Source organism: Chiloscyllium punctatum, chromosome 15 (genome assembly GCF_047496795.1).
Source record: "Chiloscyllium punctatum isolate Juve2018m chromosome 15, sChiPun1.3, whole genome shotgun sequence".
Classification (NCBI taxonomy): domain Eukaryota; kingdom Metazoa; phylum Chordata; class Chondrichthyes; order Orectolobiformes; family Hemiscylliidae; genus Chiloscyllium; species Chiloscyllium punctatum.
Window position 1 is genome coordinate 65891508 of NC_092753.1, and position 23393 is coordinate 65914900.

The window sequence follows — 23393 nt, forward strand, 5'->3', positions numbered from 1 at the left end:
ATTTTGGTTCTGGTGTCTTATGAGTAGCAGCTGGTTCACTCCCCACTGATTGTAGTAAAAGGCTTATAGGGCAAAATTGGTTGAGAGATTCACCTTGATTGGTTCAACATTTTTGATTAGAAAATGGTTGCCTGAATGAACTTCGAATTAAATATCCAGAAGGTTTCAGCCTTCTGATTTCTGCCTCGACTTTTGCATGCAAGACGCGCCCAGTGCCATTTGCCCTGTACGCAGAAGTAGCGGCAGAAATCAGGAGGCTTAAAAGCGAAGGAATCATTAAACCAGTACAGTTTGTGGAACGGGCAACACCAGTCATACACCGGTCATACTGATTGTGAAGTCGATGACAAATGGTGAACTACTTTTTGTAGCTGGATAAATACCCAATCACTTGCATAGAGAACTTACACACAAAAGTGCTCCCCTTCATGAAGCTGAACATGAGCCATGCATACCTGCAAGTGCGATTAGATGAGGATTTCCAGACGTATGCTACAATTAATATCCATAAGGGTTTGGACCAATGTAGAGGGTATCATCAGCCGATGTCATTTTCCAGCAGACAATGGAGAACATTTTACCATTTATCTGAATGACGTTCTAATAACTAGGAAGAGTATTAAAGGACATTTAGAGAACTTGGACATAGTGCTTAAACGTTGCTTCAAGATGGAGGTATGCCTTAAGAGGGAATAACGTGTGTTCCAGGCACCGTAACTTGGGCTACAAAGTTGATAAGACTGGGTTACACCTGTTCGATGATAAGTGAGAGCAGTCAAAGGTGCTCACTCCCACATCTGTACTGATCTTAGGTCTTTCTATGGTTTTGTTAATTGTTACGGAAAATTCATTCATAACTAGGCCTCCATCTTGACACCCTTATGTTTGCTATTGGAAGAGGGTCAGCCTTGGAAATTATCTCAAAGCCAAGATGTAGTCTTTAGGGAAGTGAACAAGAAGCTATTGTCATCCAAGATACTGGCACACTACAGACCAAGCACGATATGATGTTAACATGCAATGCTTCCCCGTATGGTATTAGGATAGTGTTGGCTCCCTATGGCCCAGTGGTGAGGAATGCTTCCTGGACTTTGGCTGATGACAAACGAAGATGCTCCTGGGGAGAGAAAGAAGGTTCGGCTGTCATCTTTGGTGTGCAAACGTTTCTCCAACACATTTATGGATGTAAATTTGTGGTAGTAACAGACACAAACCCCTGCTAGGACTAGTTAACGAGGACAGGGTCATTCTAACCATAGCTTCAGATCAAATTCAGCAGTAGACTCTTATTCTGAGTGCATACAAATACAAATTGGAACGCCATTCGGGGGCTTAGTGGCAAATGTGATGCCTTGAGCCATTTCTCACTGGTGGCCAAACCACTGATAACACCACAGCTGGAAGAATCTGTTTTATTTTAAACATCCTTCATACCCTTTTGGTTACCGCTGACAATATCGGGCTATAGACAAAAAGATTCCATCCTGACAAAACTGAAACAGCTGGTGGTGATAGGAGAAACCAAAGGACCATTAAAACTAGAGTTGAAACCTTTCTGCATCTGATGAGAGCTGATGTCCATAAACGATGGTGTATTACTATGGGGAGCAAGTCTGATTGTCCCAAAGCAAAGGTCGCTGACAGTGGCTGAACTCCACCAGGGTTATCCAGGAGTTTCCAATGTGAAAATGTTGGCAAGAAGTATGTCTGGCAGCCAGGATTGGATACCAACATAGCCACGTTGGTGGGGCAGTGCCCAAACAGCCAACAAGGACAAAACAAACTACCAGAAGCTTCCCCACCTTCATGAGCATGGCCTGGCAAAACATGGACTCGGTTATATATTGACTATGCTGGTCCTTTCAAGTATGTTTTTAGTTATTGTGGATGCCCATTCAAAATGGTTGGACGTAAAAGAGTTCATCAGGAACACCAGTGCTAGACAGAAGACTCCTCAAAGCACCCTCAAGGACAGAGCCCCCTAGTCCTCACCTTCCACCCACCTCCACATACATTGCATCATCCTCTGCCATTTCCGCCACCTCCAAATAGACCCCACCACCAGTGATATATTTACTTCCCCACCCCTATATGCTTTCCATAAAGACCGTTCCCTCCGCGACTACCTGGTCAGGTCCATGCCCCCTAACTACCCACCCTCCCCTTCTGGCACCTTACCCTGCGCCCACACCTTCTCCCTAACCTCCATCCAAGGCTCCAAAGGGGCCTTACACATCCATCAAAGGTTCACCTGCATGTCCACATGTCATTTTCTGTATCCATTGGTCCTAATGTGGTCTCCTCTACATTGGGGAGACTGGATGCCTACGCACAGAGCACTTCAGAGAACATCTCCGAGATACCCGCACCAATCAACCCCACCGCCCCGTGACTGAACATTTCAACTCCCCAATCCACTCTGCCAAGAACATGCAGGTCCTGGGCCTCATCCATTGCTACTCCCTTACCACCTGATGCCTGGAGGAAGAACGCCTCATCTTCTGCCTTGGGACCCTTCAACCCCATGGCATCAATGTGACTTCACCAGTTTCCTCATTTCCCCTCCCCCCACCTTACCCTAGTTCCAACCTTCCAGCTCAGCACTGCCCTCATGACCTGTCCCACCTGTCAATCTTCCTTCCCACCTATCCGCTCCACCCTCCTTTCTGACCTGTCACCTTCACCCCCACCTCCATCCACCTATTGCACTCTCTACCTTCTTCCCAGCCCTACCCCACTCACATTTATCTTTCCAACCCTGAAGCTCCCAGCCTCATTCCTGATGAAGGGCTTTTGCCTGAAAAGTCAATTTTCCTGCTCTTCAGATGCTGCCTGACCTGGTGTGCTTTTCCAGCACCACTCTCATCTTGACTTCCTCAAAGCAAGAAGCAATTTATTTCAGGCAATGAAGTTTGGTATTGAAACCACAGAAATGACCCTGCAGGGTAAGAGACATGGTTAACACAAGGTTGTGTCCCACGACGTACAAAGTTCAGGTAGGACAGGCAATTCTGAACAAGCACATGGACCACACAAAAGCTGGGACCTCGCAGACTGGGAAGGAGGAAAACATCCCTGTCCCTTCAAAACATCGGCAAGGCTGTCAGAACCCTTGGGTCCTCCCCCTCCATCTAGCATCAAAGAAACCACTGAAGACAAGATGGACACAAGAACTGTCGCAGCTGTTGCCACCTAAAGAAGATGAATTTCAGTCGAAACACTCCTGGTGTAAGAGGCGGGCTATGGTCAGGTACACGCTGCCAGTATCCAAAGCAGAGTCTGGAGAACCAGACCTGGTGCAAAAACGCTCATTTAGAATGAAGTCAGCTAAGTGAACTTCATAGAAAATGAGTTCCCGAATTGGTTCTGCTTGCTCTAGCAGCTGGCTCTGAGCCAGCTGGGTCAGAGTCTTGGACAATGCACACCAGAATAAGTGGTGACTTAGTGACTGGATACTGGCCTTTGTGGAGTTATTTCCACCATTGCAGCACATTCCTGGCAGTCTGAATTTTCTTGGTTTAAGATTTGAATTTTAATGGGCATGCTGCCATGTGATAATGCCTCACAATGGATGTTGTAGTTTTTTTCCCTTCTTGTAATTGCTATCAATTGCTAGTTGATCCAGCTATAGCTCTACAGGTTTACATTTTACCTCATTTCACTGTAAATTATGCATTTAGATCACAATTTGTCAATGAATACTGAATTTCTGGACAAATTATCTCTAATAGAGACTCCTCACACTCAGGGAATGATCTCCTCTTCTATCAGGCAGAAGATACAGAAGCCTGAACGCGTGCACCAGTACGTTCAGGGACAGCTTCTTCCCGGCCAGTTTTAGACTATTGAATGGACTCTCTCCCCTCAAATAATGCTAATCTTGCTAATGTTGATCTCTCCTACACCCTGTCCAATGTTACCTGTATGTCTCTATCTAAACCTAGTTCTGTACAACCTTGCTCCCTATAATCTACCTGTACTGCTTGTAAACAAAACTTTTCACATACTTTGATACACGTGACAATCAATCAATCAATCAATATATTAATTCATATGCTTGATTTATAATTTCAAGATCTTCCTGATTGCTTTCAATACCTCCCAGAAGACAGATGCTTATTCTGGTAGAATTCTGGCAAAGTCAGGAGTATTGGCAACTGGGAGGTGGGGTCTGTACCTTGGACAGTTGGAGCTCATGTTGTCATCATGCTTTACTGAGAACATAGAGAAGTGTGATATGCTCCTGCTTTGTGCTGCTTCTAAATTCCCAGCTCATCCATGTCCTGCTTGTTGACTGCTGATACTGTCACCGTGGACTACTTAATTCTCACTATCCACCCATCCCCTTCTAATTTTTGACTTCAGACACATGAACTGTCTTCAGCCCTATCAGAACCCGAGCAGGAGAAAGAACAACTACACTCCCAATGATAGGGCCATAAAACTTAATCTGTCACAGCAGCCAGTTCAAATATTTGGCACTGCTCACAACTGGTAGGCTAATGTAGAGTTCAGATCAGCAGAGTATGGCAGGTTTGATAGTGAGAAAGGATGTTCATTTTTCATGCAGCTTCAGGAGGGAGATTAGGAAACAGATCCTGCTACAGATGAGTCTGATTAGAATCTTGATGAGCAACATACAGGAGAGTGCTGTTGGGCATGCCCACCAAGATACTTGGTGTACTGCTGCCATGCCACACAGCATCATGCCTCTCCAGAGGAGTGCAGAGGAGTCCACCTCCAAATTGACAGAAGGTAATGTATGACCTACTGCTTTCCCTAATATGCTGCAGAACCAGAGGCACTGGAATGACAGTGCCCATATCTGATGTATATGATTAAGTCATTGAAACCCCTGACTTCCATGTTAAGGATGTAGCAACACTGTCTGCCAAATATAAGAAATCACCCGAACATCTCAAAATAGTCTCGAGCCATGGTCTCTCTCTGTCTCTAACATGTTGCATGACTGATTTGAGTCTGATGGTTGATCTCACCACCTACTCTTTCTCCATCATGGCGTATACGTAAATCATCATGCTGCTACATGAGTTCCTTTCCAGAAGCTGTTTGGCTAGAGAAAAGTGCAGGCATTTCCAACTGCTTGTATGGTGTTTTAGTTTGGTTCAGACAGACTGAATTACAGGTAAAGAATGCTTTGTGTACAAAAGAATTTAAAAAACCTAGGAACTGATGGTAAAGCCGATATATCACAGTGCTAGAAACGTAGACAGTTCAACCCATATGGATTCTATGAAAGAACAGCTCAGCTTTTCCTACTCCTTTGACATTCTTTGTAGACCATCAGTCTTGTTTTCTTTAGCTGCTAATCTAATAGATCTGGGCAGGACAATAAAAATTTAAGGGGAATGCTGCTATGCTCCATATACAATATTCAAACAAACTAAACTGACCAGGGCCTTCAGAAGTAAATCATGACTATAGATGTGACCACCCATGCCTCTGCACTTGAAAGCAGCCAGCAACATTCTGAATGTCCCAGAGGTACTGATCCAGATGCCTACTTGCAGGATAACCAATGGCAGAGTGACAGCATGAACTTCAGGTGAAGCAATAGTGATGAATGATGAACTTAAACCATCTCAAAAATGCTTAATTCACATGTTGATAAATTTGCAGCAGAAGACACAATCTGTTTGTTATTCACTGTGAATTTATATTCTTAGGGCTTGTCGCGGTGTTGTGGGTGTTGTCGATGTACCCAGTGTGATGATGGAGCCCACTCATAATAAGCAAGACTTTGCAGATGCCAAAGAATACTCCAGTTTGCTTCGCATTATGGGTCAATTTCTGTATCAGTATTGGAAGGATCTTGGCATTGGTAAGAAAAAGATGTAGTTTATTGTCATTTGTAAAATAGTCACTTCCAGTGTGAGCTATGTGTTATATGCCTAAAGTAGATACATGCCTTCATTCTCACTGTTCTGTGCATGGGCTTTGTATGAGATGATATACAAGGATTTGAACCATAAAATTGGATTAATTACTTCAATTACAAGTCAGGTTTGATTGGGTGAAGTTGGTTTTCCTGCTCGCAAAGCATATCAGTGTCAAAGCAGAAAGTAAAACCCAGTGGAGCAAATGAATAATATGTTTTGATATTTAGAAAAAACTTCAAATTATTATAGTCAGACAACTCAATTGTTATTGAATAGTTCGGTACTTAAATTAAATAGCCATCCAACAAGTCTTTTCTGAGCCCTTTCGTGTACCACAACATCCTTCCAATAGGAAGGAGGCCAAAATTGCATGCAATATTCGAAAAGTGATCTAACCAACATCTTGTATTGCCGCAACATGACCTCCCAACTCCTATACTCAATGCTCTGAACAATAAAGGAAAACATACCAAATGTCACCTTCACTATCCTATCTACCTGCAACTCTACTTTCAAGGAGCTATGAACCTGCAATCCAATGTCTCTTTAAATATACTCAATGAACTGGCCTCCACATCCTCTGTGTCAATGAATTTTATAGATTCACTACTCTCTGGCTGAAGATGTTTCTCCTTATCTCAGTTCTAAAAGATTTACTCTCAGGCTGTGCCCTTGGGTCCTAGTCTCTCCTACCAATGAAAACATCTTCCCGACATCTACTCTGTTCAGGCCATTCAGTATTCTGTATGTTTCAATTAGATCCCCCCCCACTCATCCTTCTTAACTCCATTGAGATAGACACAGAGTTCTCACTGGATACCACGAAATATTACGGGCCTTGACAACAGTGCAGCAATAGTTTTCCTTTTATTTGTTCCAGGCATGTGGAATTCACTGGCTGTGACAGCATTTATTGTCCATTACAAAGTGTACTTGAGAAGGTAATGGCCAGCTGCTTTTGTGAACCTCTACATTTGGTATAGGTACACCTACAATGCTGTTGGGGAGGGAGTTCCAGGATTTTGACACAGTAACATTGGGGGAACAGCGATATATTTTCGAGCCAGGATTGTGAGTGGTTTGGAAGGGAATTTGGCAGAGGTGGTATTTCCATGTTTCTGTTGCCCTGTCCTCCTTGATGGTAATGTTGTGGGTTTGGAAGCTGTTGTCCAAGGATCTTTGAATTTCTATAGTGCATCTTGTAAAAGTTGCATTCTGCTGCTGCCACTGTGTGTCGATGGTGGAGGGGATATTTAAGGATATGATGACAATCATGGGCTACTTTATCTAGATGATGTCTGTGGTGTTAAAGATGCAGTTGTTAGAGATGATCTTGGTTAAGGAGATCCGAATGTAGAATGGATTTGGATGGAGATGATGAATAATACCAGGAAAGACATGACATTGGGAGTGGTCTGCAGGCTCCCTAACTGTGTCCACAATCTAGGACAAAATATTGAACCCTTGTCTTAAGGATAAAAAATTCCAGTCATGTAAATCAAGAGTTGGAAGGCAAGGGGGGGGGGGGTACTGTGGAAATTACTCTTGAGAGGAAAGCAAATTGAGCTGAGGGCTGATAAATCTTTGGGTCCAGGTGCAGATTACCGTAGGACCTTCAAAGAGTTGCTAATGATTTCACAATATTTCCTAGGTTCCGGAATTGTTCAATTTGACTGGAAAGTAATAAATCTAAGCCCTCTATTCAGGAAGGGAGGGAGACAGAAAATAGAAAACAATTGCCTAGTTATTTAATGTCTTTTGCAGGAAGGTAATGGAATCAGTTATAAGTAGATTACAGCTGCTCAGTTAGATAAACTCAAAGTAACCAGGAGTCACATGGATTTAGCACAGAGAGATCACGTTTAATCAACTAACTGTAGTTCTCTGAAGGAATAACATATATTGAAGATAAAGGAGAGCCAGGGGCATACTGTACATTGATTTCTAGAAGCAATACAAATGCATTGTATGATGTAATGTGAACTGGGAAAATGGAAGTTTGGACAACTGTATTGCAGAAAATGAACCAATTATGTTTTATGACTTGAAAGTAGAATTGTGTAGTGTTCATACATTGATTATGCAAGGACATACGACTTTTGGAGAGGTTGCATTGCACTTTCATGAGACTTTCTGTCTCTATGAACAGGGAAAAAAGAGAACTTGCCCTGGAATTGAGTTTTGTCGCATAACAGAGAGCAGTTGCACACAGATCTCCAATATCCCACAATACAAGGAAGGTGACTTGCCCCTTCACCTTCTGCCCCCCACCCTTGCCTTTCCGTCATCTCTGTGAATGGAAGAAAACCACCAATAGTAGAAATGCTGGAGATCACAGTGAGTCAGGGCACATCCATGGAGAGAGAGAAAGCTGACGTTTTGAGTCCAGGTGACTCTTCATCAGAGCTGATGTGGTGTGGAGGGGACAGCATTTATGCAATAGTAAGGCGGGGAGAGAGGGTGCTGGGAGTATTGGAGTGCTGGGGAGAAAGGTGTTGATAGAGCAGACTAAGTGATTAGAGTGTGAGAAGGACAGAACAATGGTGTGTCTAACTGCCAGACTGGAAATAACAGATGGCTCTACTGGAGTCCCTCCACTTTCTTTCTCCCGGAGCACTCCACCCTCCACTATTGCATAAATGCTGTCCCCTCCACACTTCACATCAGCTCTGATGAAGAGTCATTTAGACTCAAAACGTTAGCTTGCTGTCTCTGCATGGATGCTGTCTGACCTGCTGTGATCTCCAGCATTTCTTTTCAGCACAGATTCTAGCATCCACTAAAAAGGAAGCACTTCGGACTTGAGTAAAAACCAGGTCTAACAGTCCGGCAACTGAATTGAGGATCACTCTGATCACCAGCACTGTAACATCATTGTCAGAAGAAAACTGTGATTATTCCACGCCTGTGGTTTGGACTCTTGATTAACAGAATTTGTTCCTTTTACCTGCATTTACCACTTACAGCATGGTTTTACATTTATATGGCTCTGTTTGATTTTAGGGGGTTCGTGATCACAGTTACCTAATATAGGCAGTCAACAAGTTGAGTAATATTCTGATATTTTGATGTGGTTATGTTCGCCGAGCTGGGAATTTGTGTTGCAGACATTTTGTCCCCTGTCTAGGTGACATCCTCAGTGCTTGGGAGCCTCCTGTGAAGCGCTTCTGTGAGAGGTATGCCACTCATCCACAGATTCAATCAATAAGCACATCGATCTGGACCCAATATACCGGCCACTGCAATGGACAGCTGGAACTGACAACCGGAAGCGGCAAATTCAAACCACTACAAATGCCAGAGGAAAGATCACAGAAGCGCTTCAGAGGAGGCTCCCAAGCACTGAGGATGTCACCTAGACAGGGGACGAAACGTCTGCAACACAAATTCCCAGCTCGGCGAACACAACCACAACAACGAGCACCCGAGCTACAAATCTTCTCACAAACTTTGAATCTGATACTTTGAGTTTAAGAAGTAACAGTTTAGATATGATGTGTTATTTAATTAGATAAAGAAAGTATACAACCTTGAAAATTGAGGATGGTTCACTCGTATCAGAAGAGAGACTGTCAGCACAGAAGGTTTTGGTCTCGTTAAAGTTGAGCATCCTACTTTGTAGCTGATGTGTTAGGGAACCTTTCCCTGAGTCCTTCTCCTCTCTTCTGGTTTGTCTTCCATCTACTGATGAGGACAGCTCAATGAAGACTAATCTCCAGGAATGCCCAATGAAAAGTTTCAACAAGGTCTGCTTGATGAGATCTTCCCTCGGCCCCTGAACACTTATTGTTCTATCATAGATCTGCGGTAGGTAACTTACGCTCTGTCAATCAGTTGTCTGAGCCTTTCTGGTCGTGGGACAGCCACTCATGATGTAAGATAATCATTGTCCCTTTGCCCAGCTTCGAAGGAAGGTTAGTTTACCATTCTTTCTAAGAGCAAATACTACCTATTTTTGAAAATAACATTCCTACTATTGGTTATATTTCATGTCATATAAATTGTTGATGTTAGTTCAGTGGGAATTATGCCAACCGTAGTTGATGTAATTCTTTGTTTTCAAATGTTAGAACTCTGGAAAGTTTAGTACTGCTCTAATCACTGCTACATTAAATCTCCATGCTGCACAATAAATACTAAAAACATTCAGTTTTTAAGGAATCCCAATATTAACTGAACATCTGTGTCATTCTGACATTTCATGTGCTTTTAGCCCAAATGGGAGTTGTAAAGTTTTGGAATGAGTTTGGATATTTGTCAACAAACTGGAACTTGTCACCTTCCAATGCACTTCAATACAAGAGGAAACGTGCCATTGAGATTCCAGTTATAATGCAGTGTGGTAAGTTCCACTTATTTGTGAATTACTAGCACAGTAAAGAAATGTATTTTCTAAGTAGCATTTTATTTTATAGGTAAACATCAGGAACAGATTAATCAAAACTGTGTAAAACAAACAAATGGTAATGTGTTAAACATAAAGTCAGGGTTAAATTTCATTGAGGTCTGGCTGGAAACTGATTTAACTGAAGTGTCTTGAAAGTTTGGGAGAGAACACTGAAGTTGTGCAGAAAGATACATTTCTGAACTTCAGTATTTTTTAAAGATGGATTTAGAATACTAGTTTTCACCATTGACGCTCTAGAATTATTGATGGCATAATTTTTAAAAAATGTTCCAGAGAATATCAACATTTAACACTTTTTGGATGACATTCAGGGCTTGGAACATTATGTACAATACGGTAGTGAATACCGATTAAGTAGTTGCTTACAAAAATATATTGGCTAAATATTTAAAGGAAAAATATAGCATGTGTATGGGGAAAGACAGAGAAGCAAAACTAGCTGGCGTGGAAGTGCTGGCATAGAATCAATGAGCCAAATAGCCAACTTCTGTTAGTGAGTTTTGAGAAGGTTTGTAGCTCCGGTTGAGGTTCTGGATGTAGGTTTGCTCACTGAGTTGGAAGGTTCATTTTCAGACATTTCGTCACCATACTAGGTAACATCATCAGTGAACCTTTGGATGAAGCACTGGTGGCATGGCCCGCTTGCTATTTATGTGTTTTGATTTCTAAACACAGGATGCAGAGCTGGGCTGAGAAAAGGAGTTCAACCTGGATAAATGCAAAGTGATGCATTTTGGAAGGTCACACTTGAATGCTGAATATAGGATTAAAGACAGGATTCTTGGCAGTGTGGAGGAACAGAGGGATCTTGGTGTGCAAGTACATAGATCCCTCAAAGTTGCACCCGAAGTGGATAGGGATGTTAAGAATGCATATAGTGTTTTGGCTTTCATTAACAGGGGGATCACGTTTAAGAGCCACGATATTTTGCTACAGTTCTACAAGTCCCTAGTGAGACCACACTTGGGATATTGTGTCCAGTTCTGGTCACCCTACTATAGGAAAGATACAGAGGCTTTGGAGAGGGTGCAAAGAAGGTTTACCAGGATGCTGCCTGGTCTGGAGAGCTTTCCTTATGAAGAGCGGTTGAATAAGCTCGGACTTTTCTCTCTGGAGCGAAGGAGAAGAGAGGACACCTGATCAAGGTGGACAAGATAATGAGATGAATGGATAGAGTCAATAGCCAGAAACTTTTCCCCAGGGCACGATTGACTGGTATGAGGAGTCATAGTTTTAAGATATTAGGAGAAAGGTATAGAGGGGACGTCAGAGGAAGGTTCTTTACGCGAGAGCTGTGAATGCATGAAATGCGTTGCCAGCTAAGGTGGTGGAAGCAAAATCATTGGGGACATTTAAGTGACTGCTGGACATGCACATGGATAGCACTGAGTTGAGGGGTGCGTATGTTAAGTTATTTTGTTTTACTTTAGGATTAACCATCGGCACAACATCGTGGGCTAAAGGACCTATTCTGTACTATATGTTTCTATGTTCTATGTTTGACGTTTCCTTGGGTTGGTGATGTCATTTCCTGTGGCAATGTCATGTCCTGTTCCTTTTCTCAGGGGTGGTAAATGGGATCTAAGTCACTGTGTTTGTTAATAGAGTTCCGATTGGAATGCCATGCTTCGAGGAATTCTCGTGCGTGTCTCTGTTTGGCATGTCCCAGTCAAAGTGGTGTTCTTCCTCGTCTGCATGTAGGGTTACTAATGAGAATTTATTAAGTATACTGTCAGGCCCGATGCTCAATATATTTAATGATTCATACAGTCATGATTGTCTCTGACCATCTCTGAGAGACGCCAATATTTCACTTATCCTTAAAAAAGGGAAGGACCTGGAAGACTGTGCTTCGTACAGGCCCATCTCACACCTAAATTTGGACTTTAAAATCCTTTCGCATTAAGGCTGGAGACTGTGTTACCTTCTATTATTAAAGAGGATCACATGTGCTTTATAAAGGGTTGCAGATCCTCCAATAATGTTAGGACGCTGCTTAATGTAATTCAAGCATGCCAACAACAGTCAATACAGGGATTGGTGATTTCTTTAGATGCAGAGAAAGCATTTGACTGAGTTAAGTGGCTGTACCTTTTCTATACTCTAGAGTGGTATGGTTTGGGCAAAGTCTTCATAAAATGGGTAAAGGTTCTCTACGGTGTACCCCTCAAGGCAGTCATCACCAACGGGGTACGATCAAGCAATCTTAATATTTTTAGGGGCAGCACGCAGGGCTGTCCCCTTTTGCCATTGCTTTTTACGTTGGTGATTGAACCGTAGGCGGAGGCCATTCATGGGGATCCCAATATATCAGCTCCAGAAGTGGGGTCAAAATTACATAAGATTTTGTTGTATGCGGATGATGTCCTAATTTTTTTGTCAAATCCAGCAGTTTCAGTGCCTTTCCTGATACAATGTATTCGCGCGTTTGGGACTTTTTCGGGGTACATGATTAAATTTGCTAAATCAGAGGCTATCCCTATGGGTAGTCTTACGAAGGTGCTAGCTCTTGAGGGATAATATAGATTCCCATTTAGGTGGTCACAGGGCGGGCTTTGTGTATTTACTCCAGTTCTGGATTGGCTGTTCAAAGCCAATTTTATTCAATTATTTGGAAAAATTAAACAAGATCTTCAAAGATGGGAGGCACTTCCAGTCTCGTGGTTAGGTCGAATAGTGCTTATTAAGATGAATATTCTCCCTCGTTTGCTATACCCTATATGGATGCTCCCCCTGATTTTCAATAAGCAAACACTCAGGAGGCTAAACGGCTCGTTCAGCTCCTTTATTTGGCATCATAAGGGACCCCTCATTAAATTAGCCAAACTGCAGCTTCCTCACAAATTGTGGGGGAGTTGACCTTCCAGACATTAAAAGCTGCCAACTAAGCTTGATTTTGTCCTATGTGAGTGATTGAGTTTGTGGAGATCCTCTTTCAATATGGCTAGATATTGAAGCCTCCCAGGCAAGGTGCCCCCTTATCAGTTTGCTGTTTTTGGATAAGATGAGGACAGTTTGGGAATATTGCTATAACCCAATAGTCCTCAATACTGTTAAAGCATGGAGGGCAATTCGGCAGAGGATAGGCAATATTGACAAAACACCTTTGTTTACACCTTTAGTGGGTATGCCGGGTTTTCAACCGAGTATGATAGATTCAGGATTTAAACGTTGGGCAGCTAGGGGTGTGTCTTGCATGGGTGATTTATTTGAGGGAAACGTAATGATGTCCTTTGATCAGTTAGTACGGAAGTATGAGTTATCTAATAGAGACCCCTTTAGTTTTTTTCAAGTTAGGGATTTTACTCAAAAAAACCCACAGTTTTAACTGATCCCTGCAAATCCGATATAGAGAGGGGGGTGCTTAGGGCTAAGAGTACACTCTCTGTCAGTACTTTATATCATCAGTTGGGGGGTGCCACCTCAGATGAGTTTGATCGACTCTACAGAATGTTGGAGAGAGAGCTGGGTGTTGAGGTCTCCTCAGAGGCATGGGAGGATATTTGGGAGAATGCAAGGAAGATATCAATTTGCAATAGAACCCATGCTTTACAGTTGAAGATTCTCTACAGGGTCCACTTGGCTCCGGACCGTTTGTCAAAATTTAAACCACGGGTATCTTCAGCATGTCCCAAGTGCAAGGTCTGCATGGGCACTCTTACCCATTGTCTCTGGTCTTGTGGTAGGCTTCAAACATATTGGAGTGCTGTGGCAGGCGCAATGGAGAGGATTTTGGGTGTAGGGGTTGAGAAGGACCCTATCTCTCTCCTTTTGGGTCTGCCCACTGTATTTCCTGCAGACCTGCATAACAAAAAACTTTTCATTATTCTCACGTTCTCTGCAAAAAAGAATATCTTGCTAGGTTGGATATCAGAAAGCCCCCCCTTCCCCGGGCCTGTCGGGTTGGCGCAAGATTGTTATGGAGCATATTCCCCTGGATTTTCTCATAAATATGGAACACCACAAAACTGGGAACTATTACAAGACATGGCAGTCCTTTTTGGAATACCTTGACACAGGTTTATCTGCCACACTAATAAGGGCTTTTATATAGCCGTAGTGATTGTGTTTACGAGTCCAATATCCAGGGAGGAGAAACTGTGAATGTATGAGCATTTTGTTTGGCTGGGCTGAGTTATTACTATTTATCTGTTTGTTTTGGTTATTTATTTATTTAGTTAAGTAGCCAGTTTGGGTTTTTATTTTAATTCTATATTTTTCTATACATGTTTATACATTTGTACATGTGGGTGGGTTGGAGTTTTTTTTATTATTTGGGTTTTTTGTACTGTTTTGACTTGTATTATTTTGTACTTGTAATATTAAACAATCTACTTTTTCAATAAAAATATATATAAAAAAGGAAAACAGAAGGATATTTTTCTGTACATAATATTAAGTAGGGTACATACAGAAGGGTGCATTTAGGAGCAGCATTTCTCTCACAGGCCTCAGGACTTTGACATCAGGGCTAACTTGGAGTCAATTGTGTGGGGAGTGAGATTTTCCATTGTAGCTCCTCCAGCACTGATGAATATGCAGACTAGTTTTACAAGTAAGTTAGAGAGAAGCTGCCTCCATTTTGAGGTGCCGTCACTCAATTTCTTAAAATTTTCAGTGAAGGCTGAGGTCACTAGTTTGGAGGTGGAGTCCCTCCACAGAGCAGCCAATGGCTGCAGCTAAAGCCAAGCAAGCACAGAGGGTTTCAAATCCTGCCAGTGACATTGGTCTCCAGTTGGTCACCTGCAAGCCACCTCCAGGCATCTACACTGTTCACCAATTCTCCCTCTAGAGAAATAGATGAGAAAAAATGAGAAGCAGCATCCTGGACAACAGAGCATTATTTAGCATCCTCTTGTATTCTGTACTCCCCTTCTTCAGGGCTCAGACACTCTGTCCCAGGGGTTTGCACATACCAGAATGAATTATACATTTTGGGTTGCACTGCCCACAATTTTCAGATGATTAATGTTTTTTTGTATGGTTAATAGGGACTTGCTATATTGTTTTTAAAAAAACTGTTATTTGCAGACAGTAATTTCTTAACATTTGTTTACATCAGACATCTGTCTAAAGTGGAGAAATTTGCCATCCAACTTGGATATAAATGACAAAATATTTTCTGACATCTGGGTCTGCTCCATGAACCAAAATCCACAGCAAAATAGGTGAGTCTTATTAAAAATATTTTGTTAGTTATTATTAAAGGACTGTTTAGGTCCTTGAAGTGTTTTTGACATATTTTATGAATGCTTTCAATGTCAAAACATGTTGATGTTGTCATCATAAATGTGCTTATTGTCTTCTTGGATGACAGGCATGCTATAACATCAAACTTTACTGATCAGTTATAATTAATTTTGAGAGGTCCAGGTTATCTTTAGCTCTCTTTCAATATGCGTTGGCATGTTTTCAGAAAGTAGGCAGTTATTTTAGTCTCTGCAGATACCTTGGAGTGTAGAATGTGTAAATATGGCTGAAATTCACTAATCTCCAGTTTTTAACTGTGGATGTATGGAATGACATCATTGAGTTTGGGGAATTAAATATCCTAGGAGAAAGTGAAGACTGCAGATGCTGGAGACCAGAGTCGAGAGTGTAGTGCTGGAAAAGCACAGCAGGTCAGGCAGCTTCCGAGGAGCAGGAGAATCGATGTTTTGGGCATAAGCCCTTCATCAGGAATGAGGCTTGTGGGCCAGGGCTGAAAGATAAATGGGAGGGGGCGGGGTTTGGTGGAAGGTAGCTGAGAAAGCGATAGGTGGACGAAGGTGAGGCAGAAGGTGATAAGGGTGGAGTGATGGACAGGTCTGGAGGCCAATGCCGAGTTGGAAGCTTGGGACTGGGATAATGTGGGGGAAGGGGAAATGAAGAAGCTGTTGAATTCCACATTTATCCCGTGTGGTTGTAGAGCCCAAGGTGGAATACAAGGCGTCCCCCCTCCAGGCGTCAGGTGGTAACGGTTTGGCAGTGGAGAAGGACCAGGACCTGCATTTCCTTGACGGAGTGGGAGGGGGAATTGAAATGTTCAGCCACGGGGCGGTGAGGTTAGTGGGTGCGGGTGTCCCAGAGATGTTCTCTGAAACAATCCACAAGGAGGCATCCTGTCTTATCCTAGTTATGGATGCGGCCTGTGTGATACTGCTAAATGATAACCAGTAGCTGTGGTGATGTTATCAATTTTTATCAAAAGATTCTAACCATGATAATTAAAATAGAAACTAAGTACTGAATCTTAGCCGGAATTGTCTTAAGTGTCATTCTTGTTGAGTTTCACCGGGGATTTCTCTTCGTGCATCCTAATGAGTTTTCAGATATCGTTGTCCCAAACATGCTTCATTAACCATGCACTGTGCTCCAATGATGCTCTGCTTATCTGATTTTCCCACTGGCTGTAGGCAGATGTACTTGCCACTGGCAGGACATCCTGGGATTCCTGGTCCTGGCACCAATTTTAATAAGCTGTTGTGCACTTCGTGCAATGCTGCAGGGCCAGAGTTATTCAGCATGGTTCATGAGATTTGACCCGAATATGACAAATAAGGGAACATTGGTGCCCCACTCTATAAACCTGGAAGGCCTCTTGAACAGATGCAAAATAGGGCCATCTCCTTTCACCAGGACCAACAGAAGATGCCACAACACCAAACCCTGCCAACCTTGTCCAAGATTGACACCCAGGTAAGTACAGTGTGAGCTATCATAGGAATGCCCAGCAGTCTAGGAAGAAGGTCAATAACCACCTCCACTCCACTCGGGGAAGTGTCAACATCTTCTCTCTGCTACCTCACACTCTATCTCTATCAGTGCACCATCTTCCACCAAGGCTCTATCACTCTTACTGTCACTACCCAATCCCCCATGCTTCTAACCCTGCTTGGCCCCTGCACTGCCTGCTCACTCACTCAGAGCACCTTACCCCTTTTCTCCAACCTGAAACTGCACTAGTATCTGTGCCAGACATTTCCATCCCATTCAATATTTCCCCTTTTGTCTCATTCAAGAAGAAAATGGCCCATAATAGGGCCACAAGAACCAGGATGGGAGGTGGTTTGTCCAACATTTGGCTCCTAACCATGACCACTCCAATGAAAATGCAGAAACATTTATGTCCTGGTGACCAAGTAAGAAGTACTGTTCATTACTCACCCATTATTCCTATTGTGAATGTAAACTTAACATGTCCAACGTTTACCTTTGTTTGCAGTGTATTCTCTCCTTTGTCTCCTGCAAGTATGAGTGGCATTAGCATAATATCATGGCCAAGAGAATGGTGCTGCAAGGCATTCCTCTGAGAAGCACCAGCTAAACTGTCTCCTGCATGCCTCCCAGCAGCTCTGTTAATGACTCCCTGTTTGAAACATTGGCTAGATTAGAGTTGGGAGCACCTGCTGGTGAGCATATCACTGCCATGTCACCACAGCTTGTTCACGAAAATATGCCGCTGTTCACTGCTCCTGGCAGGGTCCAGGAACTAGCTAAACCCAGGTAGAGAGGACCCCATGGTGTCAGCAATTTATGATATGATTTATAAATAGAGAAGCAACAGGCAGGTTTGTCAGGGGCACTAAGCAACCTGACATACAGGTTGCAGGACGGCAGAAATGTTATTGGGATCTTACCTTATCTCCATTCTGTCTGCCACACATAACCTAGGAGAAAGTGGGGACTGCAGATGCTGGAGTACCAGAGTTGAAAAATGTGGTGCTGGAAAACACAGCAGGCCAGGCAGCATCCAAGGAGCAGGAGAATCAAGGGCTTATGCCCGGAACGTCGATTCTCCTGCTCCTCGGATGCTGCCTGGCCTGCTGTGTTTTTCCAGCACCACATTTTTCAACTCTGCTACACATAACCCTTAAGGCAAGACAGAGATGCTGTGAGCATTCAAGTAGGCACAAAGTGAGTGAATTCACGCTGAAAGCAAATGAAAATCCCTGAAATGCTTCCTGGTCCACTCTGTGAAATGGATTCCAATCTCTGTGCATAAAGTCCTTGCAGTAGATTGTAATAAGCAATGCCTGTGTACTCTGAGGTACAGCATTGAAGTGCCAAATCATACTATAAGTGGATCAAAGATGTGCCATAATGAGGCTGGTATGTCAGATGTTGGGAGTGTTTGGTCACTGCTCATGAAGTACATCCTGAGATGTTGGTATCAGGAGTCCTGGGTGAAGGTCTAGAGGAGCAAGTGACTAGCTTGAATCACCTTTCTGATTTTTAGGCTGGGAATTCTCAGTCTCTAATTTGTATCCAGCAGGTGGAAGAAAGGGGAAACAACATATTTACAGGCATGTTTAAGTATCAATGAGATTTAATGCATGCAGATAGGATTCTCACTAGTGACAATATTGTCTCTTCACTCAACACTTGTTTGGAAAGTTAGACATTTTGCTGTTATATTAAGAAGCTCTACACTGAATATCTCACCCTATTTTTCCAACTTTAGTTCTTGCTATTTTATATACATTGGTTTTTGATTGGATGTTCTCCTTTACCACCTTTGTTAACCGTTGTGCTTCATTCTTCTCATGGTCTCATGTTGCTCAGACTAAATCATTGCCCAGCGTATGAAATATCTGCCAAGATGTCTGCTGCTAGTCATCTACTGACCACCTTTTCAGTCTGGTTTCCCAGCATACTTCAGACAATTCTCTTCATCCCTCTGTAACTTCCCTTATTTAAGTTGAGGTCACTGGTTTGAGGACCCAAGTTGTTTACCCTCAAACTGAATTTAAAATTCTACCCTGCTGTGATCTGTGCACCTGAGGGATACTGCACCATGAGATCTGTTATTAATCCTGCCTCATTACATATCACTAGATCTAAAAAAAAGCTGGGTTCTGCAGTGTACTGTTCTAAGAAATAGTCCTGTGATGCACTGTACAAATTCATCCTCCATCTGATTTATCCAATCCATATGCAGATTAAAATCACTCCTGACAATTGTAATGCTATTCTTCCATGCGACCATTGCTTCCTGATTTATACTTTGTATACGTCTAGGGAACTCTTTGGGGGCTATAGATGTTTCATACCAATGAGTTCTTTCCCTTGCTATCCTTTATTTCCACCCAAACTGATTCCTCGTTGCTACTTAACCATTGCACTGGTACCTTATTCTATTAACAACACCACCAACCTCATTTTCCTTTTTGCCTATTTTTCCAAAATATTAATAATTTTTTAAAAATTGAGTTAATGTGAAACCATGTCGCTAATAGCTATCCAATCATGTTCATTTATTTCTACTAGCGCTGTCAATTCCTCTATGTTGTTACAAATATGGCATACATTCAGATATAGAGCTTTAAGCCTTGACTTACTGCCATGATGACTTGTTACCATGACTCCTTATTTTGGTTCTAATTTCTGCTGCAGTCTTCTGCTTATATTTTCTGACCCTTTATGTCATGTTATCATTCATCTCTTCACTAATTTGCGTGTCTACTTTTACATTATTCAGTTTAAACTCCTCTCCCATTAATTAGTTTAAAGCCCTACCGATTCAGCTCATTATGATTTGCCAGGGCACTAGTCCCAACATGGTTCAAATGAAGCCTAACCCAATGGAATACCACTCTCTTTCCCCAATCCAGGTGTCAGTGCTCCAAAAATCAGAATCCATTTCTCTCACACCAATCTTGCAAGCATTTACCTCTCTAATTCATTTGCCTTCACTGATTTGCATGTGGCTGAGATAGTAATCTTCAGATTATTACATTTTATTGTTCTGCTTTTAGTGATACCCCATGCTGTTCATAATCCCCCAACAGAACCTCTTTCCTAGTCTGATCTATGCAATTGATACCTACGTGGACTACAACAGCTTGATTGTTTCCCTCCGACTTCACATTTCTCCCCAGATAAGAAGAGATGCCTTGAACCTTAGCGTCTGACAGGTAACTTAAAGTTTGGGAGTCAGTCTTTGCTTCAGAAAATTGCATCTATTCCCCTAACCATGCTATTCCTTATTATTATTAATGTTCTCCTTTTCACCCCCCTACTTGAATGGCACAGTATACCTCAGTGCTTTGTTCAGTTTGACTATCCTCTCTGCAGACTGTTCATTCATCCACCAAGGGGGAGAGAACCTCATACATTTTGAAGAAAGGCACTGTCTGAGGCTTCTCCAAATCTAAATTCTGGATTTCAATACCTGTCTCCCTCCCAGTCACACCCTCCTGTCCTTGAACACAGACCAAATTAAGTGTAGTTAAGGGGAAAGACTGTATCCTGAAAGTATGCTGATGTTAAAAAATCACACAACACCAGGTTATAGTCCAACAGGTTTTTTTGGAAGTTCTAGCTTCCGGAGCGTTGCTCCTTCATCAGGTGGTTGTGAAGCAGGACCATAAGACAGAGTTTATAGCAAAAGGTTACAGTGTCATGCAACTGAAATGATATATTGAACAAACCTAGATTGTTGTTAAGTCTTTCATCTTTTAAAATGGGTTGCAGGTTTTGGTTCTTTACTATGTAAATCCCAGAACGTCTTTTATGTAACATTCTCAAGATAACTTAAGGTTTTATTACAAAAGTGACATCTCAAATCACGCAATGCATTAAAGATGTGAGGTTAGAGTCTGTCTGCGTCCCAATCTTGAGTCAGACCGGTTCTATTTCCAAAATGGAACTCAGAAAATATTACATTGATTTACTGCTTGCAGATTGTGCATTTTATGAGCAAAATAGAATGTATCTACAAATATAACTCTGCAAATACAAATTCACCCCATAGACATATATGTGTGTGCGCATGCAGGACAGAGAGAGAGACAGAATGTGCATTTGAGTGTGAGTGCACATGAGAGAGTATGTCTGTGTGTGTGCAACCTTGGTAAAGTGTGTATGTGGGTGTGATGGGATATATGCCTGTGAGAGGGTGCCTGCTGGTGTGAGTGTGGCGGGTGTGTGTGTTTATGAGAGAGGGTCTGTGTGAGTTTGGGGATGTAAGAGTGTGAATGTGTGTGTGCTTGTGTATGTGTCTGAGAGAGTGTATAGTGCAGTGGGGTCACCTGTAGTGTGACATGAACCCACAGTCCTGGTTGAGGCCATCCTCATGGGTACTGAACTTGGTTATCAGCCTCTGCTCAGCCACTCTGCGTTGTTGCCTGAGCCAAAGTCCGCCTTGGAGGATGGTCACCCGAAGATCTGAGGCCGAATGTCCCTGACCGCTGAAGTGTTCCCTGACTGAGAGGGAACGTCCCTGTCTGGTGATCGTTGCATGGTGTCCATTCATCCGCCATTGTAGCATCTGCTTGGTCTTGCCAATGTACCATGCCTCAGGGCATTCTTGCTGCAGTGTATGAGATAGACAACATTGGCTGAGTCACATGAATACCTGCCACGTACATGGTGGGTTGTGTCCCTATGTGTAATAGTGGCATTCCCCGGTGTCAGTGTTTATAGTCTGAACTCCAGCTCAGCAACTCTGAGGCCAAGTTCCTCAACTAACCAACACTTATCGCAGATTACACCATCTCCAACATATGACAACTACAATACATTGTCTGGCCAGCATCTCTATTCTATGTAATAAATTAATTCAGATGTTAGATATTTTAAGAGAATTTCTTAACCAAACTTTTCAGCTTTAAGAACATCTACTGATCAAAAGAGACACAGATGAAATATCCAATTACTTACTTACCCATGATGTCTCACTTTGGCTTTGACAGGTAGAAACAGGTGAAGGAACTCTGTATCACCAGTTTTTATTTCCCACTGTCACTGTCCTTTCTTATGCAGGTCTATTCTTCACTCCACTTTGTAGTGATCCGAATGTGCTCACACTCCTGGTACCAGACGTTAATATTTCATTAAAATAGTGGGCACAGCAATTTATTATAGCAAATACATCATGTCCAGATGGAAATATTTTCATCAATGTGTTTGTACTATATTTTTATATTGAATTTGTTCAAATAGAATAGAGTAAGCTTTAATTGTGTTAGTCAATTTTTGATTTTTTTCAGCTGCGATCTACCAGAACAGTTACCCCATATTCCATTTGGAACTCCACTAAGGGGATCAGTAATGTCTGATGAAAGGAAAGAACTACTGGAAAAAGCAGTTCAGCGGCACTGGGAAAATGTAGCTGCCTTACAATTTCAGGCAAGTATTCCAACTGAAAATGTCAGTTTTTCTTGTGTTCATCATTTTGAGATAAAAACGGAAACTTATTTTTCTACCTTGTCTTGGGTTATCAACAATTTCTAATTCTTTTTAAGTGAAAACAACAGAAAACAATAGAATTTAAAAACCAAATGCCATCAGCAATTGCTACGTCTTGGACTGAAAGAATAACATTCAAATGCTAAATCTCTTCTAATTCTTTCCTTCTTGAATATTATTAGCGGCATACAGCGCAATGGTGGGTGACTTTATTTTCAAGACAGGATTTTGTTTCCACAAGAAATTTGTGATGGTCACTCCTACCAATATCGTCACGGTCAGATAAAGCTGCAGCAGGTAGATTTGAGGACAAGATGGAATAGATGTTTTTCTCTGGCTTGCAGCTGAAGGGACATATGCGATTGCATGTCTACTGGAAAGGAAAAGTTGGTTTTGCTATCCAGAATAGGATTTTGTACACACTACCGGAATTCCCCAGTTTTATAAATGAAAGACTCATAATTCATCAACATCTCAGTTACATTAAAGAAAAATATGTACTCCATTGTCAACACTTTTATGCTCCAATTCTTCACGCTAATGAAGATGTTCAGGAATAATTTTATTCTGACCTTGATGAATTCCTCACTGCCATCCCAAGAGTACAAAAGATTGTTCTTCTGGCCAGAATTTAGGATTGCAAGAGTTGGATCACATATCCAATTTCAAAAATTGAAACTTTGTGAAAACCAGGGAAAGGCTATTGAAACCAAAAGAGAAAATGCTGGAAAATCTCAGCAGGTCTGGCAGCATCTGTAAGGAGGAAAAAGAGCTGACGTTTCAAGTCTAACTGACCCTTTGTCAAAGCTAAAAAAAGGGAGAAATAGGGAGGTATTTATACTAGGCCGAGAGAAGGTGAGTCATAGCTCCAGAAGCAAAGGTAGCAATAAAGAGATTAATCTCCCTATAATCTC

General features: G+C 42.2%; 1 protein-coding gene across 1 annotated transcript in view; it reads left to right on the top strand.

Annotated features, from left to right (window-relative positions):
- LOC140485851 (ATPase MORC2-like) overlaps nucleotides 1-23393 on the top strand; it is an 88502-nt gene that overhangs the window by 46041 nt on the left and 19068 nt on the right. Inside the window, exons 14-17 of the mRNA XM_072584310.1 lie at nucleotides 5688-5842; nucleotides 10114-10242; nucleotides 15371-15476; nucleotides 22281-22419. Coding sequence (XP_072440411.1) covers nucleotides 5688-5842; nucleotides 10114-10242; nucleotides 15371-15476; nucleotides 22281-22419 — 529 coding nt within the window. The remainder of the gene's footprint in view (nucleotides 1-5687; nucleotides 5843-10113; nucleotides 10243-15370; nucleotides 15477-22280; nucleotides 22420-23393) is intronic.